Consider the following 21,322-nt stretch of genomic DNA (forward strand, 5'->3'; position numbering starts at 1 on the left):
AGTTCAGGGATGGCCACACAGGATGGGCCTCTGGAAAGGCTAAGCGGGTTCAGAGGTGCGGGAATTGTGACAAGCAGCTTAGCTTTGGAATGACAGGGGATGACATCAGTGGGGATGACAGGGTATCGTCTATGTGAGGATCTAGGTATCCAAGAGGCTCCGTCTTCCCCATGGCAGGTTACTGCAGGCATTCAGCATGTGAACTCTCCCTGATTCCTGTACTTGTGATTGTCCCCTGTCTGTATGCATGCGAAAATAAAAGCTGATGAGGATGTAGTGAACTTTCCCTCCTTCCACAGATAGACCGGGGGAGCCTCTGGGTCTCAGGCAGCTTTCCCACATCTGAGCACAGGCAGGGGCAGGAACAGGGTTTCCCTGGGTGGGAGGGTGAGGTCCCTCCTGCGCTGGGTCTCAGCGTCTTTCTGTGATGATTCTCTGCCCCCTGGTGGTGGGAGGGGATCTCAGCAGAGGCACAGCCCCCAGTGGGACGCCTCTCCCCAAGGTGCCTTATACCTGGCCTCTGGTCCATTTAGCCAGGGCGGAAGGATCCGACCAGGGTCCGGAGGCTGGAGGTGGGGAGCTCAAGCAGGCGTGGGAGGGGCTGCAGGTGAAGTTGGTTGGGGAGGGGCTGCAGGTGGAATTGATTGGGGAGAAGCTGAAGGTGGGGGCGGGGGAAGCTGCTATTTAAGGGCGGGTGACCAGGCTGGAACTAGGTTGCCTCTTCCGGCCTGGGTGTCAGCTCCAGCTTGCTGAGGGGTCCGTGGGCCCACCGCAGACAGCACAAGCATGGCGGGCTTCTGGCCTTGGATGCTGGGTCTGCTCTCTGTGCCAGGTAAGCGGCTGCCTCACCCTCCTGCTTGGGCTTCAGTTTGCAGAGCGCTGGGCAGAGACCAGAGGGTGTGGCTAGAGCCTGCCAGGCCCTGGGTTGGTTTGAATGGCTCAAGAATGGGCTCTCCAGGGACATTCCTAGAGTCAACGCCAGGCCCCCACCGGGAGGCCTCCTGAAGGGCCCCAGCAGAGGCCGGCCTGGCCGTGTGGCGCTCCGGAGGCCTCGCTCTGCTGGCTTGGCTCGGCTTGCCGGGCCGAGCAGGGAGTTGTAGGGCAGGGTCTGAGGCTGGCCCACACCCTGCCACCAGCGTTGCAGCCTGAGCTTTGTCCCTGTCCCTCCTTCCTGCTGTCCCCCCACCTCAGACACCCACATACTCTTGAGCAAGGGCTGCCTTTTGCAGCCGGTGTTGGTCCCGCTCGGGGAGCCCCTTCCTCGGAGCTGTCTAGGCCCCAGCACCGGCGGGGGCTGAGAGGGGCGGCCAGGCAGGCTCCCAGGACTGCTTGCTGGGACCTCTCTTAGTAAAGGGAGGGTCACCCACCCCGCCCACGTCCTGACATCCTCTCCCACATGGGGGCGCTTGGGCCCATGGATGTCTGGGCCAGGTTTGATCCTAGGAGCGCCCCCAGCCTCCAGCTGTCCAGGAGCCTGTGGGAGCAGCTTCTCAGAAGGCCTCACCCCTGAGGGGACCCAGACGTCTTGGGACAAGGACATCCCTGCGATTAATCAAGGTGAGGGCACCATGTCTTGGGGTGGTGCAGCGGGGTATAACGGTGTCCACGTGGTGTGGGGAGAACTGTGCTGACAGCTCAGCCGGCAGAGAAGCTGAGAGGAAGCTCTAGAGGAGCAGTGGTGCTCCCTGCAGCTTTCCCCATCGGTTTCGGTAACTTCTCAGCTGGCGTTACTTTCACAGAAGGGGGAGCGCACGGGATTTATGAAAGGCCGAACAGAAGTGTGGAGCTCTCTCTGTCTGCTGTCCAGCTCGGTCATCAGTGGATGTGGGCAAACATGTCGGCCACCTGGTGCAGCACGACCTGCAGGTGTGAGGGGACGAGCTGGGGATACAGAGCAAAGAAGCACGAGGCCAGGGCCTCCCTGTCTAGGTCTCAGGTGGAGAATGAGGACACGTGGATGTCCCGGGACCAAGCTGAAAGAAACACAGACGAGGGTCCAGATGTTGGAAGCTTTCTTTGGGGGAATGGGTGGCCTCGCCCTGGGGGATGGGACTGCGGATGAGGAAGCCACGTGTGGTCTGCCCCTTCGTTCTGTGAGCCCATCTGCAGCCCGGCACTGCTGAGCTGGAGCAGGCAGGACACTGCCTTGGGTGACTTTGACCTGTCTGGGGTAGCGAGACCCAAACGGAGGCTTCCCTGGCATCAGTTTTTAGATGCCATAGAGAAAGCTTTTAGCTACTATTGCTGGCAACCCAGACAATTACATTCCATGAGCCTCCTATAGCAGCCGGGAGCACACGGAGCTGCAGGCCTTCAGCCAGGGGTGTTGGGAAGCTGCCCTCCACTGCCTGGGGGTGGGGGCAGGAGAGGGCCCACAGTGACTCATGGGTACATGCATGTGGCCCCTGCCTCAAGGCGGGACAAGTCCATGGTGCCACTGGGGCCCAGAGCTCTGCTGGGATTGTTACCGGAAAGGTGGGCCTGACCCTTGGCGGGTCTGCCTAGGGCCTGCCATAGTGTTTGGGTTTTTGACTTCGTGCAGCAAACATTTCTTAGCAGGAGTCCAGGTGACTATGAGGGAACGTTTATTCAATCTGGGGACAGTAAAACAAGAAAGGGCTTAGTATAGGAGAAGCAACAGGAGAGCCTGGGCTGGGCTGCCCTAGCTCTCTGGGAAGTCAGAGAAAAGGGGGCTTTGGGGACAGGCTCAGGGGTGAGCCTGGGATGAGCTGCTGCTGCCCATTGCTCCCCAGGTTGCAGTCTCCTGGGGTCCCTTAGCGTCTAGGACAGGGGTGGGCAAACTTTTTGACTCGAGGGCCACAATAGGTTCTTAAACTGGACCGGAGGGCCGGAACAAAAGCATGGATGGAGTGTTTGTGTGAACTAATATAAATTCAAAGTAAACATCATTACATAAAAGGGTACGGTCTTTTTTTTTTTTTAGTTGTTTTATTTTCAAACGGGCTGGCAGGCTGTAGTTTGCCCACGGCTGGTCTAGGAGATGCATGCCCTGGGGGAAGAAGTGGGAAGGGGGGGAGGGGGCTGCTCCCTAGAGGGAGAGCACAGCTGGGTCCTTTGTCTTGAGGCTTTCTCTTCCTCACAGGCTGGAATTTCAGGGGAGGGTTTTAGCAGATTATTCATCAATTTCCTAGGTGTGCTCTTTCTCAGCTCCCCCAGGGCCGTGGTTTTCACTGATTGGCCAGTGTCAGGGCAGGGGGTTGATAGTCACTGCAGCTGGTCCTGATGTCACCCACCTGGTTTTGCTGCTTTTCTGGGTCTGGAGCTGAAATACAACTGAGGCCTACATGTTATTCCTAGGGAGCTGGCCTTCTGCACCTGTTGTGAATTGCTCAGTGTGTTCAGCTGTCTGTTTCCCTATCCCACCTGTGCGGGCTCACTGGCCTGTCTCAGGATCAGGCTGAGGCTACCCTCCAGCTGAGCCCGTTCTTGCCCAGAGCTCTCCACATTCCGTAGTCCCTCAGAATCGGACATCGTTTCCAGCTGGCTCCTGGCTTTGGCTCTTCTAGGGAACCCAACCTCAGGCACCCCCAGGGTGTCGGGCCCTCTTCCAGGAGTCCTCCTGGGGCTTAGATGTGGGGACAGAGACTGGAGAAGGGCTGCGGCTGCGGCAGAGATGGAACTGTTGGCGGAGAGGAGAGACAAGCTGGATCGGGGAGCGGGAGAGAGCCAGGCTCCCTGGAGCCAGTGTTCACCCTCCTCCTACGTGGTTTGGGCTGGCATTTCTGTCACTTGTCACCACCAGGGTCCTGAGTACCACACAGAGGGGCAGGAGTTAGATGGGGATGAGGTGGGACAGAAGGCCCAGGGCATGGTCTGAGGAATGCAGCTGGGCTGTGGATGGAGACAGCTGGAAGACAGGCTGCCTCCTGACAACAGAGGGCCTCCCGCCCAGGATGCAGGAGTTGGCTCTGGATTGTGGCCACCGTGGGAGCCGTGGACTGCCTTTGGGCAAGGCTGAGAAGCATCACACTTCTGTAGACTGTGGCTCAGAGGAGCCACCCAACTTGCCTGAGGCCCAGGGAAGAAGAGCCTTGGTGCCCAGGGGTGCTCCGGCTCCAGAGTTGGAGGAAGGACAAACCCGGGGGTTGCTGGTTCTGGCAACCAAGGCCTCTGTCCCTAAAGCATGCACTCTGCCGGGGCCTGGGCCCACACACATCTCTCCCTTCCTCCCAGAGCTCATCCCTGAGGAAACGCCAGAGAGCAGCTTCCTCCTCGAGGGAGACATCCTCCGGCCGGTGAGTGAGTAGGTACTAGTAACCTCACAGGTAGTGATAGAGGCCTTTGAACCTCCTCTCGCCCCAGGTGTCTTGGGGGTGTGACATGGGCGGGAACTCTTTGTTGCTCATAGCTTGGTAGGCACCCTTTCTTGCCAAAGTCAGAGGGAAGGTTCTATTAGGAAGAGCCAGCCTGAATGGGAAGAAAGGGTAACATCTGGAATGGTGGCAGGCTGGGAGGGCTTCCTGAAGGAGGAGGTTTGAGCCCTCAAGACCCAGCTTGGTACCCTGCCCAGGGGAGATGCTCAGGAAGTATTAGGGTGAAGGGAGAGCTGAGCACAGGTTGGCAAAGTGGCTGTGGGGCTGTGGGGAGGTGTTGGTGGTCAGGGGAAGAAGAACAAGGAGTAATGCAGATATCCTTGTGGCAGGGGCTGGCGGCACAGTTGGAAAGGGAGCGGCTGGATGGGAATGGGGCGGGAGGGGCTGCCAGTGGGGAAGGAAGCGCTCTGTGTTTACGAGAGCACTGCCATCTTTAGGAGACGGTGAGGACAGAGGCTCCAGAATGGGGCAGTAACCTGGTGAGAGTGAGGCTGTTCTGTGACTTGACGGCTGCCTGCAAGTGGTGTGGCATGAGCCTGGGCTGGGCTGGTTGGGTCGGAACCCCAGGGGCAGGGCCAGGGCCAGGCAGGCAGCCCAAGGCGAGGCCCCTGTTCCCCGTTCCCCAGGGCGTGCTGGCATAAGAACAGAATCCAGTAAAACCTTTGCCTGTGGGGCAGGACATGCCAGATGCTGTAAACCTGAGCCTCAAAGGGTTTAGGTTGGTGGACGAAAAGAGGAGAGCTGCCACGGCCAAGGGTAGTGCCTTCGAATCAGGCCGGGGCGGAGGGGAGGTGGGGGCTGCCCCATCTTTCCACCACACATTCAGGGTGCTTGGGGACTGCTGGGGAAGTTCTGAGCACCAGCATGGGGGCAGGGGTGGAAGGGTGGGGGGAGAGGCAGGGGGAGGGTGCTGGGACTCCTGGCCAACCTCTCTAGGGACGAGTTCTATTGATTTGATAGAATCAGTTGCAAGTTCTGTGTTACACAGAACAAAGGCTTGTGTCATGTACCGAAGTTCACATAGCTGACTCCCAACTTCTATCCCATCTCTAATGGCCTCGCCACCCTCACACGCCTGTGTCCTGCCGCTCATATCTTTAGGCCTCTTGTGGCCTGAGGTGTGGCAGGAAGCTTGGCTGGCCTGTGTCCCCAGAGGTCCCTGAGTTATGTCCTCTCTCCTCAGAGTCCTTTCCGCCTGTCGTCGGCTACAAGCAACAAGTGGCCCCAAAATGGGGGTGTGGTGGAGGTCCCCTTTCTGCTCTCCGGCAAGTATGGTGAGTGAGCACTGGGAGCCCAGCGCCACCCTCCCAGACCCTCCCCTCCAGGCTCTGTCCCAGGCTCCTCCCCGTCCCGATCCCATCCCTCCCAGCTCCTCCCCATCCACCCCTATTTCCAGCGCAGCCTGTGCTCCTCCCTGGGTTTTCTCCTCTTCCTCTTCAGGCCCAAAGCCCCTCTGTCAGCACCACCCAAAGAGCCCTTCCCCCAAAGGCCCCTTCTTTTTGAGTGAAGAAGATGTGGTACATACTAGTATATACAGTCGAATACCACCCAGCCATGAAAAAGATGAAATCTTGCATTTGCAACAACATGGATGGATCTTGAGAGTATCATGCTAAGTAAATAAGTCAGACCAAAATGATTTGGTCACTCATATGTGGGATATAAAACAAAAAGTAACAAACAAGCCCTAACTGGTTTGGCTCAGTGGATAGACCGTCGGCCTGCGGACTGAAGGGTCTCAGGTTCGATTCCGGTCAAGGGCATGTACCTTGGTTATGGGCACATGCCCTGTAGTGGGTGTGCAGGAGGCAGCTGATCGATGTTTCTCTCTCATCGATGTTTCTAACTCTCTATCCCTCTTCCTTCCTCTCTGTAAAAAATCAATACAATATATATATTTTTAAAAAGTAACAAAGTAATAAAACAGAGTCACAGAAGTCCTTTTGTTCCTAGGGCCTCCTGAGCTGGGGTTGGGGGTGAGTTCAGATCCTGGAAGAGCTGATGGGAAGGTGCAGCTAGGGACTGTCTGATCCAAGTAGCACGCTGCCTTTTCCTGATACTCCATGTTTGGAGTGATTTGAAGCTCAGTTTCCTGCCCTGCATGCAGACTTGCAGGGGGCATGAGGGTTCTGGGGGCTCGTCTGGGTGTTCAGCCAGGTGTCCCCTCCCCAGATGAGCCCAGCCGCAAGGTCATCCTGCAGGCATTTGCTGAGTTTGAACGCTTCACATGCATCAGGTTTGTTGCCTACCACGGCCAGAGAGACTTCATCTCCATCATCCCCGTGTCTGGGTAAGCAGTGCTCCTGGGTGTGTGCATGCGAGTGTGCATGTGCAGGGCGAGTTCCTCAGCTTTATTGTGTTCAGCCTGGAACGAACTAAGTCATTCTCTAAAATCTATTTCTGGGCCTGCCCGCCCAGGTCTAAATACCCCTGCTCACTGAGTGACTTGCCCAAGGTGAGCTGGACCTGTAGTGCTCAGGGCAGAAAGTGGGGAGGGAGGGAGTTAGGTACTTGACCCTCCTTCATGTAGCCTTCGTCCCCAGGAGACCTCATGGTCTGGTGGGTGAGTGCAGGTTTGGTGGGACAGGCCTGGCCTTGGGCCGGGTTCCACAATGCAAGAGCTGCCTGACTCCAGGCAAGTCCCCTGACCTCTGAGCCTCTTCTGCCTTCTCTCTCATGCTATTTCTAGCTTGTCGGGGGCCTAAGCTAATGTGTGGTAGCTTTGATTCGGGGCACCCTGTGTGGGCCCATTCACTCAATGAGCTGCTTTTGTTACCCCTGTTACTATCAGTTCCTGCCTCCTCTTTGCAATCCAGGATGGTAACGGAGCTCAGTGCATCCGTTTCCCAGAAGGCTAGGCGGTGAAGGGACTTGGGAAAGGCCTGGCCCATGTTAGTCTCATTCATCCCTGAACTAGGGAGGAGGGGAGGGGCTGGGTCTGCTCTCGCTCTCTCTGGGCTGGTGCCTACCCAGCTCACTCTCATGCCCTGCAGGTGCTTCTCTGGCGTGGGGCGCAGTGGAGGGATGCAGGTGGTATCCTTGGCACCCACCTGTCTCCAAAAGGGCCCAGGCATTGTTCTGCATGAGCTCATGCATGTGCTGGGCTTCTGGCATGAGCATTCACGGGCTGACCGGGACCGTTATATTCGTGTCAACTGGAATGAGATCCTCCCAGGTAAGCCAGGTGGTGCACAAGCCAGGTGGGGTCTAGGAGTCCATGGAGAGCGGCCACAGGTATGGGCCAGTATCTGAGGAGTTCCCTGGCTATTTGGAAGAAGTTGTCCATATTCCCCACCATCTGCCTGTCTTCTATGGGGAAGGTGCGAAATGGCCCAGATGCTGCTCTTCTGGGTTCTAAGCCTTCACCTGCCCACCCATAGTCTTGCTTAAGTTGGGGCACCACCATTTCTCCTCATGGACACTGTTGGTTACCTGAGGATGGGTTCCTGGCATCCTATGGACCTTGTTCATTGTATACCCAACTAGCAGCTGCTCATGCACACAACCATGTCGGTGGGGGTGGGGCTGAGCCAAGCAGAGGCCTAGAGGTAGTGGTTGTGTATGTCCAGTGACAGATGCGGGTGGCTGAGGGCAGTGCTGTGAGGGGGTACGAGTGGGCATGTAGGGCCGAGGAAGCATGGGGAGGCTGGTCTGGGGAGTGGGCCACGGCACCAGATGGCCTGTGTTCTGGGAACCATGCTGGGTACCAGGGGTTTGACCCCAGGCATGGTGGGGTGACCCTAACCTTGTGGGAGGATGGCCTAATTCAGGAGGTGAGAGGAATAGAGACTACTGCTTCATGGGGAAGGGGGGCAGAGGGGATGCATGGTCAGGGGTTTGGTTTGGGGTGTGGGAACAGAGGGGATGCATGATCAGGGGTTTGGTTTGGGGTGTGGGAACAAAGGGGGTGCATGGTCAGGGGTTTGGTTTGGGGTGTGGGAAGAGGGCATGCATGGTCAGGGGTTTGGTTTGGGGTGTGGGAACAGAGGGCATGCATGGTCAGGGGTTTGGTTTGGGGGGTGGGAGCAGAGGGCATGCATGGTCAGGGGTTTGGTTTGGGGTGTGGGAACAGAGGGGATGCATGGTCAGGGGTTTGGTTTGGGGTATGGGAGCAGAGGGGATGCGTGGTCAGGGGTTTGGTTTGGGGTATGGGAACAGAGGGGGTGCATGGTCAGGGGTTTGGTTTGGGGGATGGGAGCAGAGGGGAAGAGTCGGAAGGCTTCCTGCAAGCAGAGGGCTTTTGAAATGAGGGCCACCATTGCTGCTGTGGGGTTAGGCATGTGGATGCGGAGACCAGCACCATGGAGTCTCGGAGAAGGGTGCCCTGGGGGCATGGAGATTGGAGATCAGAATTAGTCTAGGGAAGTGGGGGGTGATGGTGACTCTACCCTGGAAACAGAGCCTATAACCCTTTCAAGTGTTCATGGGATACTTGTGAGGACGTACCATATGACAGCAATAAAACTTCCAATTTGAAAAAGTAAACATTTTGTCATGATATAAAGTAGAAAGTAAAAACTAATAACAAACCCAAAACTTCTTCCACTTGGAAATTAAAGTTTAAAAACAAACAAAAAGCAGCAAGCCTTTCTCTTATCTCGGGGGTTAAAGAAATAGTGGAATTCTAAGAGAAAATCACGAAGATGCATTAGAACCAATGGTTCACAGCTCAAGGCTCGGGGAAAATGTGTAGACTTACATACTTCTATCAATAGAATAGTGTACGCATTCCAGTCCAAGTTAAGAAAACGAAGGAAAGCAGGAGGAATTGACGGTAAAAGCAGAAATTAATGAGAGAAGAATCAGCTCTTGAGTTCATTAGTGTTGTTTTCTAACGATAAAACAGGTGAAAACACCTGCTACCCTAATGGGAAAATTGCTTAAGAATTTTGAAAAATGAGACTATTTGTATCTAGTTAATATGTAACAGAACACACGCTGCTAGGATTGGCAAACTGCTAACGGTAATTAGCTGTGGGGGTGAGACATGGGGAGCTCAGAAGGGGGTGGAGGGGAGACATTGCATAGCTTAAGTTTTTTGTTTTTGAACCAGATGACTATATTGCCTGTTCCAAATTGTTTGCTAACTGAAGGGTTTTTAAAAGGAAGAAATAAGCACTCTCTTAGGGCAGTGGTTCTCAACCTTGGCTGCACATTAGAATCACCTGGGAATCGTTTTAAAATCCTGATTTCTGGGCCTCATCCTCTGATAATTCTGGTTCTTTGTTACTACTGTTGTGGCCCCACCCCATAACAAAGAAACAGAATTTCCGGAGGATGAGGCCCAGAAATCAGGATTTTAAAACGATTCCCAGGTGATTCTAATGTGCAGCCAAGGTTGAGAACCACTGCTCTAGGGGCAGAATTTTCTGGCAGGTGATGGCATGCCATTGATTCATGGTGAGTGGCTGCTGGTGACCAGGTGAGGGCGACCATGGGGAGGATGTGGAAGCAGTGGGGCCTGGATTGGGGGGAGCAGGGGGCAGAGATGGAGGTGCAGCTCTTCTTTCAGAGGCTTACAGTGAAGGACACAGGTGAAGGGGGTGCTCTGGCCAACGGGGAGTGCTGGACTCTGAGCTGGTGGTGGGAGGAAGGGGGGTGGTCTGATGCTGGCTCAAGGCAAGAACAGCTGGGCTTGCTGTGGGGAATGGGCTTCACTCCAGCAGATGCTGAGTTCTGCAATCTGAGGCGCAGGCACTCCACCTGGTGGGTAGGGGGCATCCAAGGCTCTGTGAGAGCCAGTGGCTTCATGGAAGCTTCAGTTTATAGACTAGTTTTATACAGGGGAGCTTGAGATGAGGAGGACGGGTGCAGGTCGGGACCCCTCCCAGGATGGGGGGTAGTAAGCAGGGATCAGAAGGGGGGGGGGGGGCAGAAAGAAGCACATTCAGCAGTGGTGTTGAATCCCTCAGCTTAATGAGCTTACAAATTCCCAGAAGTCCCCTATCCACTCCCGCCTGTTCTCTTTCCCCATTGATAAATACTGTTTCAGGCTTTGAAATCAACTTCATTAAATCTCGGAGCAGCAACATGCTGGTGCCCTATGACTACACATCTGTGATGCACTATGGGAGGTGAGTCCCTTTCCTCCTCTTGTCCGTTTGCACTGCCTGGCAGCCCTGTTGGGGGTCCAGACTCAGATCCTGCCTGCTGGGTTCCAGGCTTGCCTTCAGCCGGCGCGGGCTGCCCACCATCATGCCGCTCTGGGACCCCAGTGTCCACATTGGCCAGCGATGGAACCTGAGTGCCTCGGACATCACACGGGTCCTCCGGCTTTATGACTGCAGCCCAAGTGGCCCCAGCCCCCAGGGGAGAGGTGAGTGACAGGAGCAGAGGGATTCGAGGAACCCGGAGAAGGCTCCTATACTGAGGAGGTGTCAATGAGGGGGATGTGGTGGGAGATGAGGTTGCAGAGGTAAGCAGGGCGGGCAACCAGGGGCTAAGATAACTAGTTGTCCATTCAAAAAAACAACAACCACAAAGTTCTAATTCATATCATGCACAAAGAAATTCCAGAAGTGCCTGAGACTTACAAGCAAATAGAAGAACTTTAACACGTCAGCAGGGGCTTGGTGGGTGATCAAGTCCTTGAGGAGCCCTGCACCCCTGCGGATAGAGCGGAAGCAGCTCTGGCTCTGAGGCTGGGCCCACACTTTCTTCCTCTGATTCTGGGACATGGCCTTCTGTCTCTCCTGCTCCAGAGTTCCAGGCCCATGGCATCGATGGGAGCCCCCCTCCCGCCTCTGGACCACACCTGCAGCGGCTTCTGGAGGCATTGCTGGCAGAGGCCAGGAACAAAAGCCCCAGTGACCCCAGGACTGGAGAGAGCCCGCTGGAGTGGGAGCCCCCCGTCCTGGGCAAGTCTGGTGTGGAGGCCTCTGCAAGGTGGCCTGAGACCTCGGCTTCCTCCACAAGCTCACGGTCCGGTGCAGCTGCTCCTGGGGTGGCCCTGGAGGGGCCCCGGCAGGCCCACGCGTCCACTCTGCCCCTAGCGCTGTCTCGAGAAGACCAGCCAGCGCCTATCCGGGCTGCTTGGGGGAAACCAGCTCTGGGGAACTTCATGGGGACACCCAGAGGTCAAGCCTGTGGCTTCTGTCCCCAAGTGGGGCAGGCATCCCCTGTCCAGAGCAGCTGGGCCAAGCAACCCTTGGCCTCTTTAGGCGACACTCCTGTCTTCCAGCCCCGGACTGACCTCCCTGTCTGAGGCCCAAGCCTCTCCCTCTGCCCCTTCCTTCCACACCATGTTCCCCCCAGGGCTCCTGGGGACAGAGGTCTGTCAGGGGGAGGCAGGCCTGTTGGGGACGTCTGGCTCTGCCTGCTCTCGTGTCTCCCTCAGCCCTGGAGGATGCTGGGACTGGAGGTGACATTCTCTAGGGCCCTAAGGCCAGTGGGCTGAAGGGGCAAGGAAGAAGATTCTAGCCTTCAAGGCTGTGGAAGCCCTTGTGGAGCTGAGGCCCAGCCCCCCAGCATGGACTACCAGTACTGCCCCCCTCTCCCTCCGGCCAGGCCAGGAGGGGAGCCACATTTCTGGGACTGTGGGAGCAACTTCCTGTCTGCTGTCTGGGTGCTGGGAACGCTGGCCTGCCCCTCTGCCTCCGGCCTGCTCTCCGGAGGGTTTCAGGGCCCAACCCTCCCCCGCAGCGCAGGCAGCCTCCAGAGTGAGGGGCGTCACCCAGAGGGAGATGAGGAAGAGGTTGGGGCCCTACAGGACTGCACAGTGGGAAGTCGGCCAGAACATGAGGACCCTGAACACAGGACTCAAAGCTCCTTTCCAGCCTGCGTTGCTGTTCCTGAAGCCTTGTCTCCCCAGAGGCCCTGAAAGGTGGCGAGGGGCGGGGCAAGTCACCCTGCTTGTCCTCCCTCAGCCAAGCCCACTCCCCCTCAGCTCCTGGCCACCCTGGCGAGGGCTGTCTTGGAGCAGGCCAGGAGCCCCCTGGCGGCACTGTTCTGTGGCTCAGGGTGGGAGGGAACGAGGGCCAGGCACCTCGGGTATTCGGGAGAGGCAGAAATAAAGTTGGGTATTTGCTCCAGGAGTTGGGCACTGAGCTGTGTTGACTACCTCCCCACCCCTCCCCCATCAAGCTCCCTTCCCCCCAAACAAGCCCTCCCTAAACAAACCCCCCCAACCATCCCCCCCCCACACACACACACACTTGAGTGCCTTTGATGTGCCTCACTGCCCTGGGAGGGCCTCAGGTGGTCATACCCATTTTCCAGAGGGGGGAGTGCAGGCTGAGGCTCAGCCTTTGCCCACCTCAGGGGACATGTGGGCTCACAGGGCACCGGAGCCCCTGCCCTCAGTTTCTCTTGGGTCAAGGATTTTCTGAGACCGAACAGGACTCTGATCCCCAGCATTAGCTTTGGAGAAGGCTCATGTGGGGGAAATGCTGCCCACTTACTCCAGACATGGACAGGTATCTGAGTGTAGAGTGGGTGAGTGGGGGCTCTGGCCATGGCCCCAGCAGAGGGACAGCTCCCCTGGGAGCATCCTAAGCAAAGTCTTTGGGCCAACCCTAAGACAGACACTGCACCTGCAGTGCCCTGGTTTGTCAGAGAAACGAGTGTGACTGCCTCACAGCCTGTTGGTCTGAGTGGCGGATCCAGGCCTCTGGCTCTGGGCTGGGTTTCCCCGACAGTCACATGGAGGTGACATGCTTTGTGCCCTGTGAGGTCCTCCCAGCTCTGAGGCTTCCCATCACATGCCTCCATTAGCATGTGGCTTTGGTCTTGGAATCTGCACACTCCAGTGAGTGAATGGGGCTGGCGGGACATGGTGGTGGAAGGCGAAGAGTGCCCCTCCTCTTCTTTGGGAGTGATCAGGGATAAAGCTGTCCTTGTCATGTCCTTCCCCAGGAGGCCACCTATCACTACAGAGCCCATTCCCCAGGCCAGCTCTGGGCCCACGCCTGTTTCACAAGCCCCACCCTGTCTATGGTGGTCCAGGCCTGTTTCAGCCCCTGGAGCTCCAGCATGGGGGTGTGGTATGTGTGGGGCTCTGGGGTGTTAGAGCCTGGGTGGCTAGCCACTCCACCCCAGGGTCTGTGGCCTGTTGCCCAATCCCCAACCACATAGCTATGTGGGCTCACTCATCACTTTATCCACTCAGTCCACAACATCTATTACGAATTGGGTGTCAGGCAGGTTCACTCGTAGGCATGGGAATAGCACGGTAAGCAAGGCAGGGTTTCTGTTCTCATGGAGTTTATTCAGGAGGGGAAAGGGCTGGAAGGTACACAGGCAGGTAAGAAAGCACCTGGATTGGTAAGTGATGGGGGAGCGGAGCATTCCTTTAGGGTGCTGGCATTTCTGAGACCCGAATGACAGGATGAGGCTACCCTGGGGTAATCTGGGGAAAGAGAAGCCGGTGCGAAGACCTGAGCCAGGAAGAGGAGGGTCTGGCAGGCCGGAGTGAATGGGGGGAAGAAGAGCAGGGAGCAGGCAGGGCCAGGCCAGTCAGAAGGGAGGGTTTTAGCCAAGAGCAGCAGGAGCAGCAGCTGAAGGGTTCTAAGAAGGGGAGCGATAAGATCTGATGTAATATTTAGAAAGCCATTCTGGATGCTCTGTGGAAAATGGATGGGAACGTGGAGAACAGCTGGAAGCACTGCAGTTGCACAAGCAAGAGCGCGTGGGCCGCGGGAATGGGCAGAGGCGGGTGCTTTTGGGGTGTTTTGGAGGTGGAGGAAATCACACCTGCGATGGGAGGCAGGGGTGAGGGCACCCCTCACAGCACTGAGGACCAAGTGGCGAGGCAAGGCTCAGGGAAATGGGTGTTAGACCTGGAGTGAGTGGGCAGGGAGCATGTGGGCTGACAGCCTAATGGCTTCCACTTTCTCCTGAGTGGGAGGCAAAGTCACAGCTTGGGGGTGGGGGAAGGAGAGTGAAAGCAAAGCCAATTCTGAAGAGGGGGAACCAAGCTCTAGGAAAGTCTGGAGATTTGTGGTTGCAAGTTGAAAGCAAGGCCAGTCGATACAGTGAGTGTTCTGCTCCGGAAAAGGCAGCCACTTGGTCAAAGGCAGAAGGTGGTGGATGATTTACTTCTGACCAGGGTTGGGGGTTTGTTAGGCGAGTGTAAAGGAGGAAGAGAGGATGACCGACTGACATTAGAGGGCACTGCTCAAGGGTCTGGGAAGGGGTGAGGTCGGGTCAGACAAGGTAGTCTGGGGAGAAGAGTCCCAGGGACTTGAATGGCTGGGGCTTCAGGAGATCATCCTGTTGGGCCCTGAGTTGCTGCAGCCCTGGCCTGGGAGGACCTGGGGCCAGTCTCACCGCTCAGGCCTGCAGGAGTGGCTCCAGAGCCTCCAGCTAAGATGGCACAACCCTTGCTGCACTCTCACAGCTGGGAGTGGAACACGTCTTCCTCCCTTGGGAAACATGGTACCAGGTCACCTTCCCCCCGTGGTCCCCTTTTCCAAGGACATCCCTCGAGGGCACCTTCATTTGGGCACTCTACCTGTCTGAGAAAGGCTCGTGTGTATGCCATCCATTGATACCAGTGCCATTGCCCATCACCATTCAACAAGCTTGACCACGTATTGGGGACAGAAGAGATGTCTGTTCTGATGGAGGAGTGATGCAATAAATCCATTGGCCGCCATCTCAGTACAGTGCTCTGAGCATGACAGTGGTGCTGTGTGCATGGAATTAAGGAACTTGGACAATAGGGTACCTCTTTCTGCCTGAGAGAGTGGTGACAGGTGAGGGTACCTTGAAGAGAGAGTGGGGCCCGCCAAGCACAGAAGGAAAGGTGAGGATAGAGTTTCTGGAAGGGCAAACAGAGCCTGGAAAGAACTGGAGATGTAGGAGCTCAGGGCATGTCCAGGGACCAACATGTATGTAGCCTGGTGGGGTGGGAAGAGGTGAGGTTGGGTCAGACAGGGTGGTCTGGGGAGAAGGGTCCCAGGAAGCCTGGCCAGTACCTGTCCTAGGCAGCTCCTGCTGCTGGCCGGTTGTAGGTCTGGGACTGAACTCTGCCTGGTGGAACAGGAGGACAACAAAAAGTCAGATCTACTTGAAGGAAGCCCTGCTGTAGCCCGAGGCTCTGATTCAAGCAAGGCTGGGTGGAACAGGCACTGGAAGGCGTGTCTGTGGGGGGCGGGGGGGGGGGAGATGGAGAGCTGCAAAGAGGAGCAGGAATCCAGTTATATAATGGCCCCACTGCCCCCCATGCCAGAGTTTTGTCTTGGAGGTGGGGCTGAAGGGTAGCAGCAGGTGACACGGGGCATGGGGTGGTGGCTGAGCCTCATGGGTGCTTGTAGACTGTCCCTGGCTGTCTCCACCTAGGCTGGTACTCAGCAGGGCCTGGTATTGGGTAGGGCTAGAGCCCCTTCAGGAAATCCCAAGTGAGAACCCCCGAGTGGGGACTTGCCTGGGTCAGGGGAGGGAGTAGAGCAGCTCTGGCCTCAGTTCCTGCAGTGTTCCTCGCCCTTTTAAAGACAATGGGCAGGAGACAAAGGCTGATGATGGCTGTAGTGTCTGGACTCCTGGCTTGAGTATGACTGGAGAGGGTGAAAAGTGGTCCTTCCCAAGCCCCTTTGGGCCATCAGGGCACTCAGACTGCACAGCCACGGACCAGGGAGCCATGGAACAGGCAGGAACTTGCTTCAGTGGCTGCACCTCAGACTCCAATAGTCACCCTCTGCCCTTCCTCGTGGGAGGGGTTACTGAGACCTCTCCATCCCTGCCAACTGGAGGTCCAGGCCCTGCCCAGTCCAGCGAGTGGGGAGATGCATCCATGAAACCTGCCTCTGGATAGGGCAAGAGAGGCTGGCTGCCCCCTTGGAACCCAGTCTAGACAACATTGGAGCCATTTGGTTGTGGGCACGTGCACCTAACAGAGGGGCTGGGTAGGCTGATAGCCCAGGATCAAGAAGGAACACACATCCCCATCCCTACCACATGGCTAGGGGACCTGGGGTACCACCCATCTGAGCCTGGGTAGGGATGAACCATTGTCTGTGGGCATTGAGAGATCGTACTCCCTGCTCCCACGAGGATGGAGCTGAGAGGAAGGTCCGGTGAGCATGCTGGCTCAAGGTGGTCCTGTGGCACAGCCCTACTCCCCTAGGCAAATAGATACCTACAGAGGGTGTCATGCAGCACTGTGCGCCAGACATTCGAGGCCAGGCTGGAGTGACAGCCTGGGGCTCCTGAAGGGGTGAAAAGAGCGCCCCTGAGGCTGCCCAGGCTGCCCCACTCACACAAAAATCCATGCCTGCGTCTCCGTCGCTGCTGAGACTTGCGCCCAAGCCAGTTTTCCTCTTACCTCTTTGTCCCCAATGGAGGAAACCGAGGCAGCTGCAGGAGAAGGAAGCCGAAGCCATAATCTCTGGGCACTAGCTTGCTCCCCAGCTTGGAGTGTTTTCAGCGACCCCCGACGCGGCGGGGCCACGGTGGCACGGTGGGCCGCAGACAGCGGCAGGGGGCGCTCGCCACCCGGCTACGGGCATCTCCTTGGACTTCGCACGCCCGACGGAGCCCAGCCTGGGTGAGACCGCTTTAGGGGGCGGGGTTCGGGGCAGTCTTCGGGCTCCCCCGACCCCTCCGCTTGGCTTCTTTCTCGGGCGCCGGCGTTGTTGGGGCTCATTGGGCTTATTGTTGTCCGGCGCCCAACTCCCACCCGCCCTCTCCTCGGGGTTCTGGGCGATGGGAGCAGTAATCAGCTCGCGCCCACCAGCCTAGCTTCCGGGCTCACCCTCAGCCCTGCAGTCCAGGAGAGAGGTCCCCTAGGTGCCCGCGGCCGCACCGCGCAGCATCCCTGCTCCCATGCGCACTGACCCTTCCACTCCCGCGAGCATCCCTCCCAGCTTTCCGGAGACCCCAGACGCGGGCCCTCGGACCCCCGCGCTCCAGGCTGGGGAAAGGGGCAGGGGCGCGGGCGCCGACGCGGAGTCCAGACCCCGGGAGGCTATGGCGCCCCTCTACCCAGCCCTGGCCCACGGCCCGCCCCGCGCCTGCCCCGCCTCCTGCCCCCGCCTCCAGTCTCCTCCCTCCAGCAGCCGCTACTCGGCTCCCCACTCGCCTGCCGACGCTGGCTGCCTGCAGGCGCAGCTCCCGCCCGAACCAGCTAGCGGCCACCGCGCCTCCTCCGAGAACCGGCAGCGCACAACCCCGCAGCCCGTGGGAACCCTGCGCCCCCAGCACGTCCAGCAGCCTCCGGGTGGGAGGGCGCAACTCCCCCCCCCCCCACCACCACCCCCACCCCCCCACCCCCGCCCTTGGTGGGGCGGGGACGGCAGCGGGACAACTTTGAAAACTTCTCCAAGCGAACTGCGGGGACGCGGGCGCCGGGGAAGAGGACGCAGGAGAGCAGGGCCAACCCGTTTCCCCCTAGCCTCCGGGCCCCACTGGCCCGGCCCTGGTGAGTCCCTCGCTCCTCTAGCCGCGCTGGGTGGGCCAACACTGTTGCCGGCTGTGCTTGCGCCGGGCAAGCAACGCCCCCTCTGGTCAGCTCTGCCATGGACTACCAGAAGCCCTACTCGGTGCAGGCCACCGCGGCCATCGCGGCGGTCATCACCTTCCTCATCCTCTTCACCATCTTCGGCAACGCACTGGTCATCCTGGCGGTGCTGACGAGCCGCTCGCTGCGCGCCCCGCAGAACCTGTTCCTGGTGTCCTTGGCTGCCGCGGACATCCTGGTGGCCACGCTCATCATCCCTTTCTCGCTGGCCAACGAGCTGCTGGGCTACTGGTACTTCGGGCAAGCGTGGTGCGAGGTGTACCTGGCTCTCGACGTGCTCTTCTGTACTTCATCCATCGTGCACCTGTGTGCCATCAGCCTGGACCGCTACTGGGCGGTAAGCCGCGCTCTGGAGTACAACACCAAGCGCACCCCGCGCCGCATCAAGTGCATCATCCTCACCGTGTGGCTCATTGCAGCTGTCATCTCGCTGCCGCCCCTACTCTACAAGGGCGACCGGGGCCCCCGGCCCCGCGGGCGCCCGCAATGCCAGCTCAACCAAGAGACCTGGTACATCCTGGCCTCCAGCTTTGGGTCCTTCTTCGCCCCCTGCCTCATCATGATCCTCGTCTACCTGCGTATCTACCTGATCGCTAGACGTAGCCACCACAGAGGCCCCAGGGCCAAGAGGGGTCCTGGGGAGGGTGAATCCAAGCAGCCCTGCCGGGTCCCTGGGGGGACATCGGCCAAACTGCCGACCCTGGCCTCCCATCTGGTTGCTTCTGAAGAGGCCAATGGGCTCTCTAAGCCCACTGGGGAGAAGGAGCAGGTAGGGACCCCTGAAGATCCTGGGAACCCAGCCTTGCCATCCAGCTGGCCTGCCCTTCCCCATGCAGACCAGGGTCCGAAGGAAGGTGTTTGTGGGGCGTCTCCAGAGGAGGAAGTTGAAGAGGAGGAGGAGGAGGAAGAGGAGGAGGAGTGTGGACCTCAAGCCTTGCCAGTCTCCCCTGCCTCAGCTTGCAGCCCACCCCTGCAGCAGCCGCAGGGCTCCCGGGTGCTGGCCACCCTGCGTGGCCAGGTGCTCCTGGGCCGGGGTATGGACGCTGCAGGTGAGAAGTGGTGGCGTCGGCGTCGGCGGGCTCAGCTGACCCGGGAGAAGCGGTTCACCTTTGTGCTGTCTGTGGTCATAGGCGCCTTCATGCTCTGCTGGTTCCCCTTCTTCTTCAGCTACAGCCTGGGTGCCATCTGCCCGAAGCACTGCAAGGTGCCCCAAGGCCTCTTCCATTTCTTCTTCTGGATCGGCTACTGCAACAGCTTGCTGAACCCTGTCATCTACACCATCTTCAACCAGGACTTCCGCCGTGCCTTCCGAAGGATCCTTTGCCGCCAGTGGACCCAGACGGCCTGGTGAGCCGCCTGCCTGCTGCCCTCGTGGGGTTGGCGCCAGGTAGCACCAGGGCCACACTGCCTCCTGCCCTGTTCTATGTGGCCACCTCCCTGGGGCTGTTTGGTTTCTGCTCAGGTAGTGCAGACCTCATCTTGGGAGCACCCTGGGAGGGACATGGGCAGGGGTGCTGCTCACGGGGTCTATGCTAAGCCTTCCCTTGCGGGCTTGGCTGTGGGGGGACGTCTTCTCCACGCCGGGCCTGAGTGCAGGCAGATGGAGGAGGCCTGGGCCTTCCGGAGTGTGGCAGAGGCCAGGCTTGGACAGAGCCGGGCCTCCCGGAACCCCAGAACCCTGTACACTTCCTCGAGAACCTTGTGGTCCCTGGCAGGCCACTTGTGGTGTTTTGTTTCTTTTTCATCTTCCTCAGTAAAGAGCAGGAAGCCAGCCTTCCATTCTCCCCAGGAGGCTGAGGAGGAGGCAGAAACAATGATGGCCGTACATTCACATTGAGGACCCATGGTTTCCATTGGGTGAGGGTTTGTAGGCTGACTCTATCCCTGGGCCCTTCTTCCCCTTCCCCTCTGCTTTTGGATGTGTAGCTGCTTTGAAGGCCAAAACTGTGATCTGAGTCCCACCCGGCGCCCCTCTGGAGGCCTGGCCTCTGCCTCAACAGGACATTCCCGATCACTAGCATTCACCCCCTGAAAAATCCAGGGCAACAGTAGCTTGCTGCCTACTTGCTGCAGGGAGATGAAAGGCATTGCACAAAGCTTTGAGCTCCATGGGGGAACCGAGAGACCCAGAAAATGTGATCATTTGGTGATATGAAAATTCCCTGTCTCTGTGTTTACCACCACCTGTCTTCCTATAGACTTTAGTTCTGTGCCGGGGGTGTGAATTCCTACCCCAAACTGGAAGTGGGGAGTGGCAGACAGAACCTCTATTTCTGTTAAAGGATTTGTTTGAGAATGTGTTCTTGTGCCTGCAAAGGTTTGAGTTATTATGCTGCATGACAACCTGACATTTCACCTGCAACACCAAGAGGGTTTTCTGTGGCTTGGGCACCCCAGGGGGGGTTAAGTCTTTTGTCATCAAGAAGGCAAATTGTTTCCTCAAGATAGCTAAAAATACCCACATCCTGGGAATGGGCTGACATGAGAGCCTGTGCCAGGTGACAGAGTCCTCCCGCGGGATTCTGGGCTGGAGCAGGTGAGCAAGGGCCCTCTGGACGCCTGGGGGAGCCTCACGGCTGAGTGCCAGGCAGGGCTCTAAGGCCCAAATGATGCACAATTGATCCCGCCTCGGATGGGTGCGATGGGTGTTGGCTGGCCACCTCCGCCCAGCCATGTGGCTCTCCCCACTGATGGGGCTCCAGGGGCCTCTTCCTCCTGGTTCTCAACCCCCACCCCAGACACTTGAACCCAGAACAGTTTGGAACATGTTTCCCAGTGCTCCCCCATAAGAGTGGCTGACTTCAAAAGTAAGCCAGTGGGATCTTCACCGGGGGTGGGCTAAGCGGCAGGGACTGTTGGCACTCCAAGGGACCTGGCCAGATGGCGAGGGGCGCTAAGGATGTTTTCTGCGTTAGAGAGAATGGAGGGGACCAAAAGGAGTCCCTCAGTTTGTTCCTCAGTTTCAGTGTGAGGCCAGGGCATTGCCCTGGGTCAGGGCTGGGTAGGAAGGTGGCCCTGAGGGAGGGGCTGACTTGTGACAGCTACTGACTGGTCTCTGTGCCCCAGGGCACCCCTGATATTGTTGCCTCTGGTCTCCTTATTGTGATATGTAGGTGTTTTTTAAAGGTCTGAGCTATTTTATCAATAAAAGGTATTTTGTAATAAGCACGATGTGTCGTTGTTGCCCAAGGGCTGCCGGCCGTAGTTATTCCTCAGCTACTTGTAGCAGACTTGGCATGGGCCAGATGCCCTGCCCTCCTCCGGGTGTGGCCAGCTGGTACCCACTCATCTGCCTGCTGCTCTGTCCACGAAACATCCCTTACTCCTCATGGTAAGACAGTGGGGGTAGAAGTGGCATGGAGCCTGAGACTGGCTGCGTGGGGAAGGAGGAGAGGGAGCCTTACCGGAGGAGGTGCCCTTTGGGCTGGGACTCAGGGAAAGAGCAGGAACACCCAGAGGCGAGCTAGGAAGGAGTGGCGGGCAGGGAAACAGCACATGCACAGGGTGCTGTGTGCTGGATTTGACAGTTTGA

At 58.0% G+C, this 21,322-nt stretch overlaps 2 protein-coding genes across 2 annotated transcripts; both read left to right on the forward strand.

Moving 5' to 3' along the window:
• Positions 1-786: 786 nt before the first annotated feature.
• ASTL (astacin like metalloendopeptidase) lies at positions 787-11,538 on the forward strand (the record flags this gene model as incomplete). Its single annotated transcript, XM_081101519.1, has 9 exons — positions 787-832; positions 1,432-1,557; positions 4,195-4,256; positions 5,518-5,608; positions 6,507-6,624; positions 7,328-7,509; positions 10,327-10,408; positions 10,496-10,650; positions 11,036-11,538. The coding sequence occupies 9 exons, from the start codon at positions 787-789 to the stop codon at positions 11,536-11,538; spliced, it is 1,365 nt and encodes a 454-aa protein (XP_080957645.1).
• Positions 11,539-17,788: 6,250 nt separating this feature from the next.
• On the forward strand, positions 17,789-19,141 carry ADRA2B (adrenoceptor alpha 2B; the record flags this gene model as incomplete). The annotated part of the gene is made up of 1 exon (XM_081101611.1): positions 17,789-19,141. One exon carries the CDS (start codon positions 17,789-17,791, stop codon positions 19,139-19,141), a length of 1,353 nt encoding a protein of 450 aa, XP_080957737.1.
• Positions 19,142-21,322: the final 2,181 nt, after the last annotated feature.

The sequence above is a fragment of the Myotis nattereri genome (genome assembly GCF_964212035.1).
Source record: "Myotis nattereri genome assembly, chromosome: 10".
NCBI classification, from domain to species: Eukaryota; Metazoa; Chordata; class Mammalia; order Chiroptera; family Vespertilionidae; genus Myotis; species Myotis nattereri.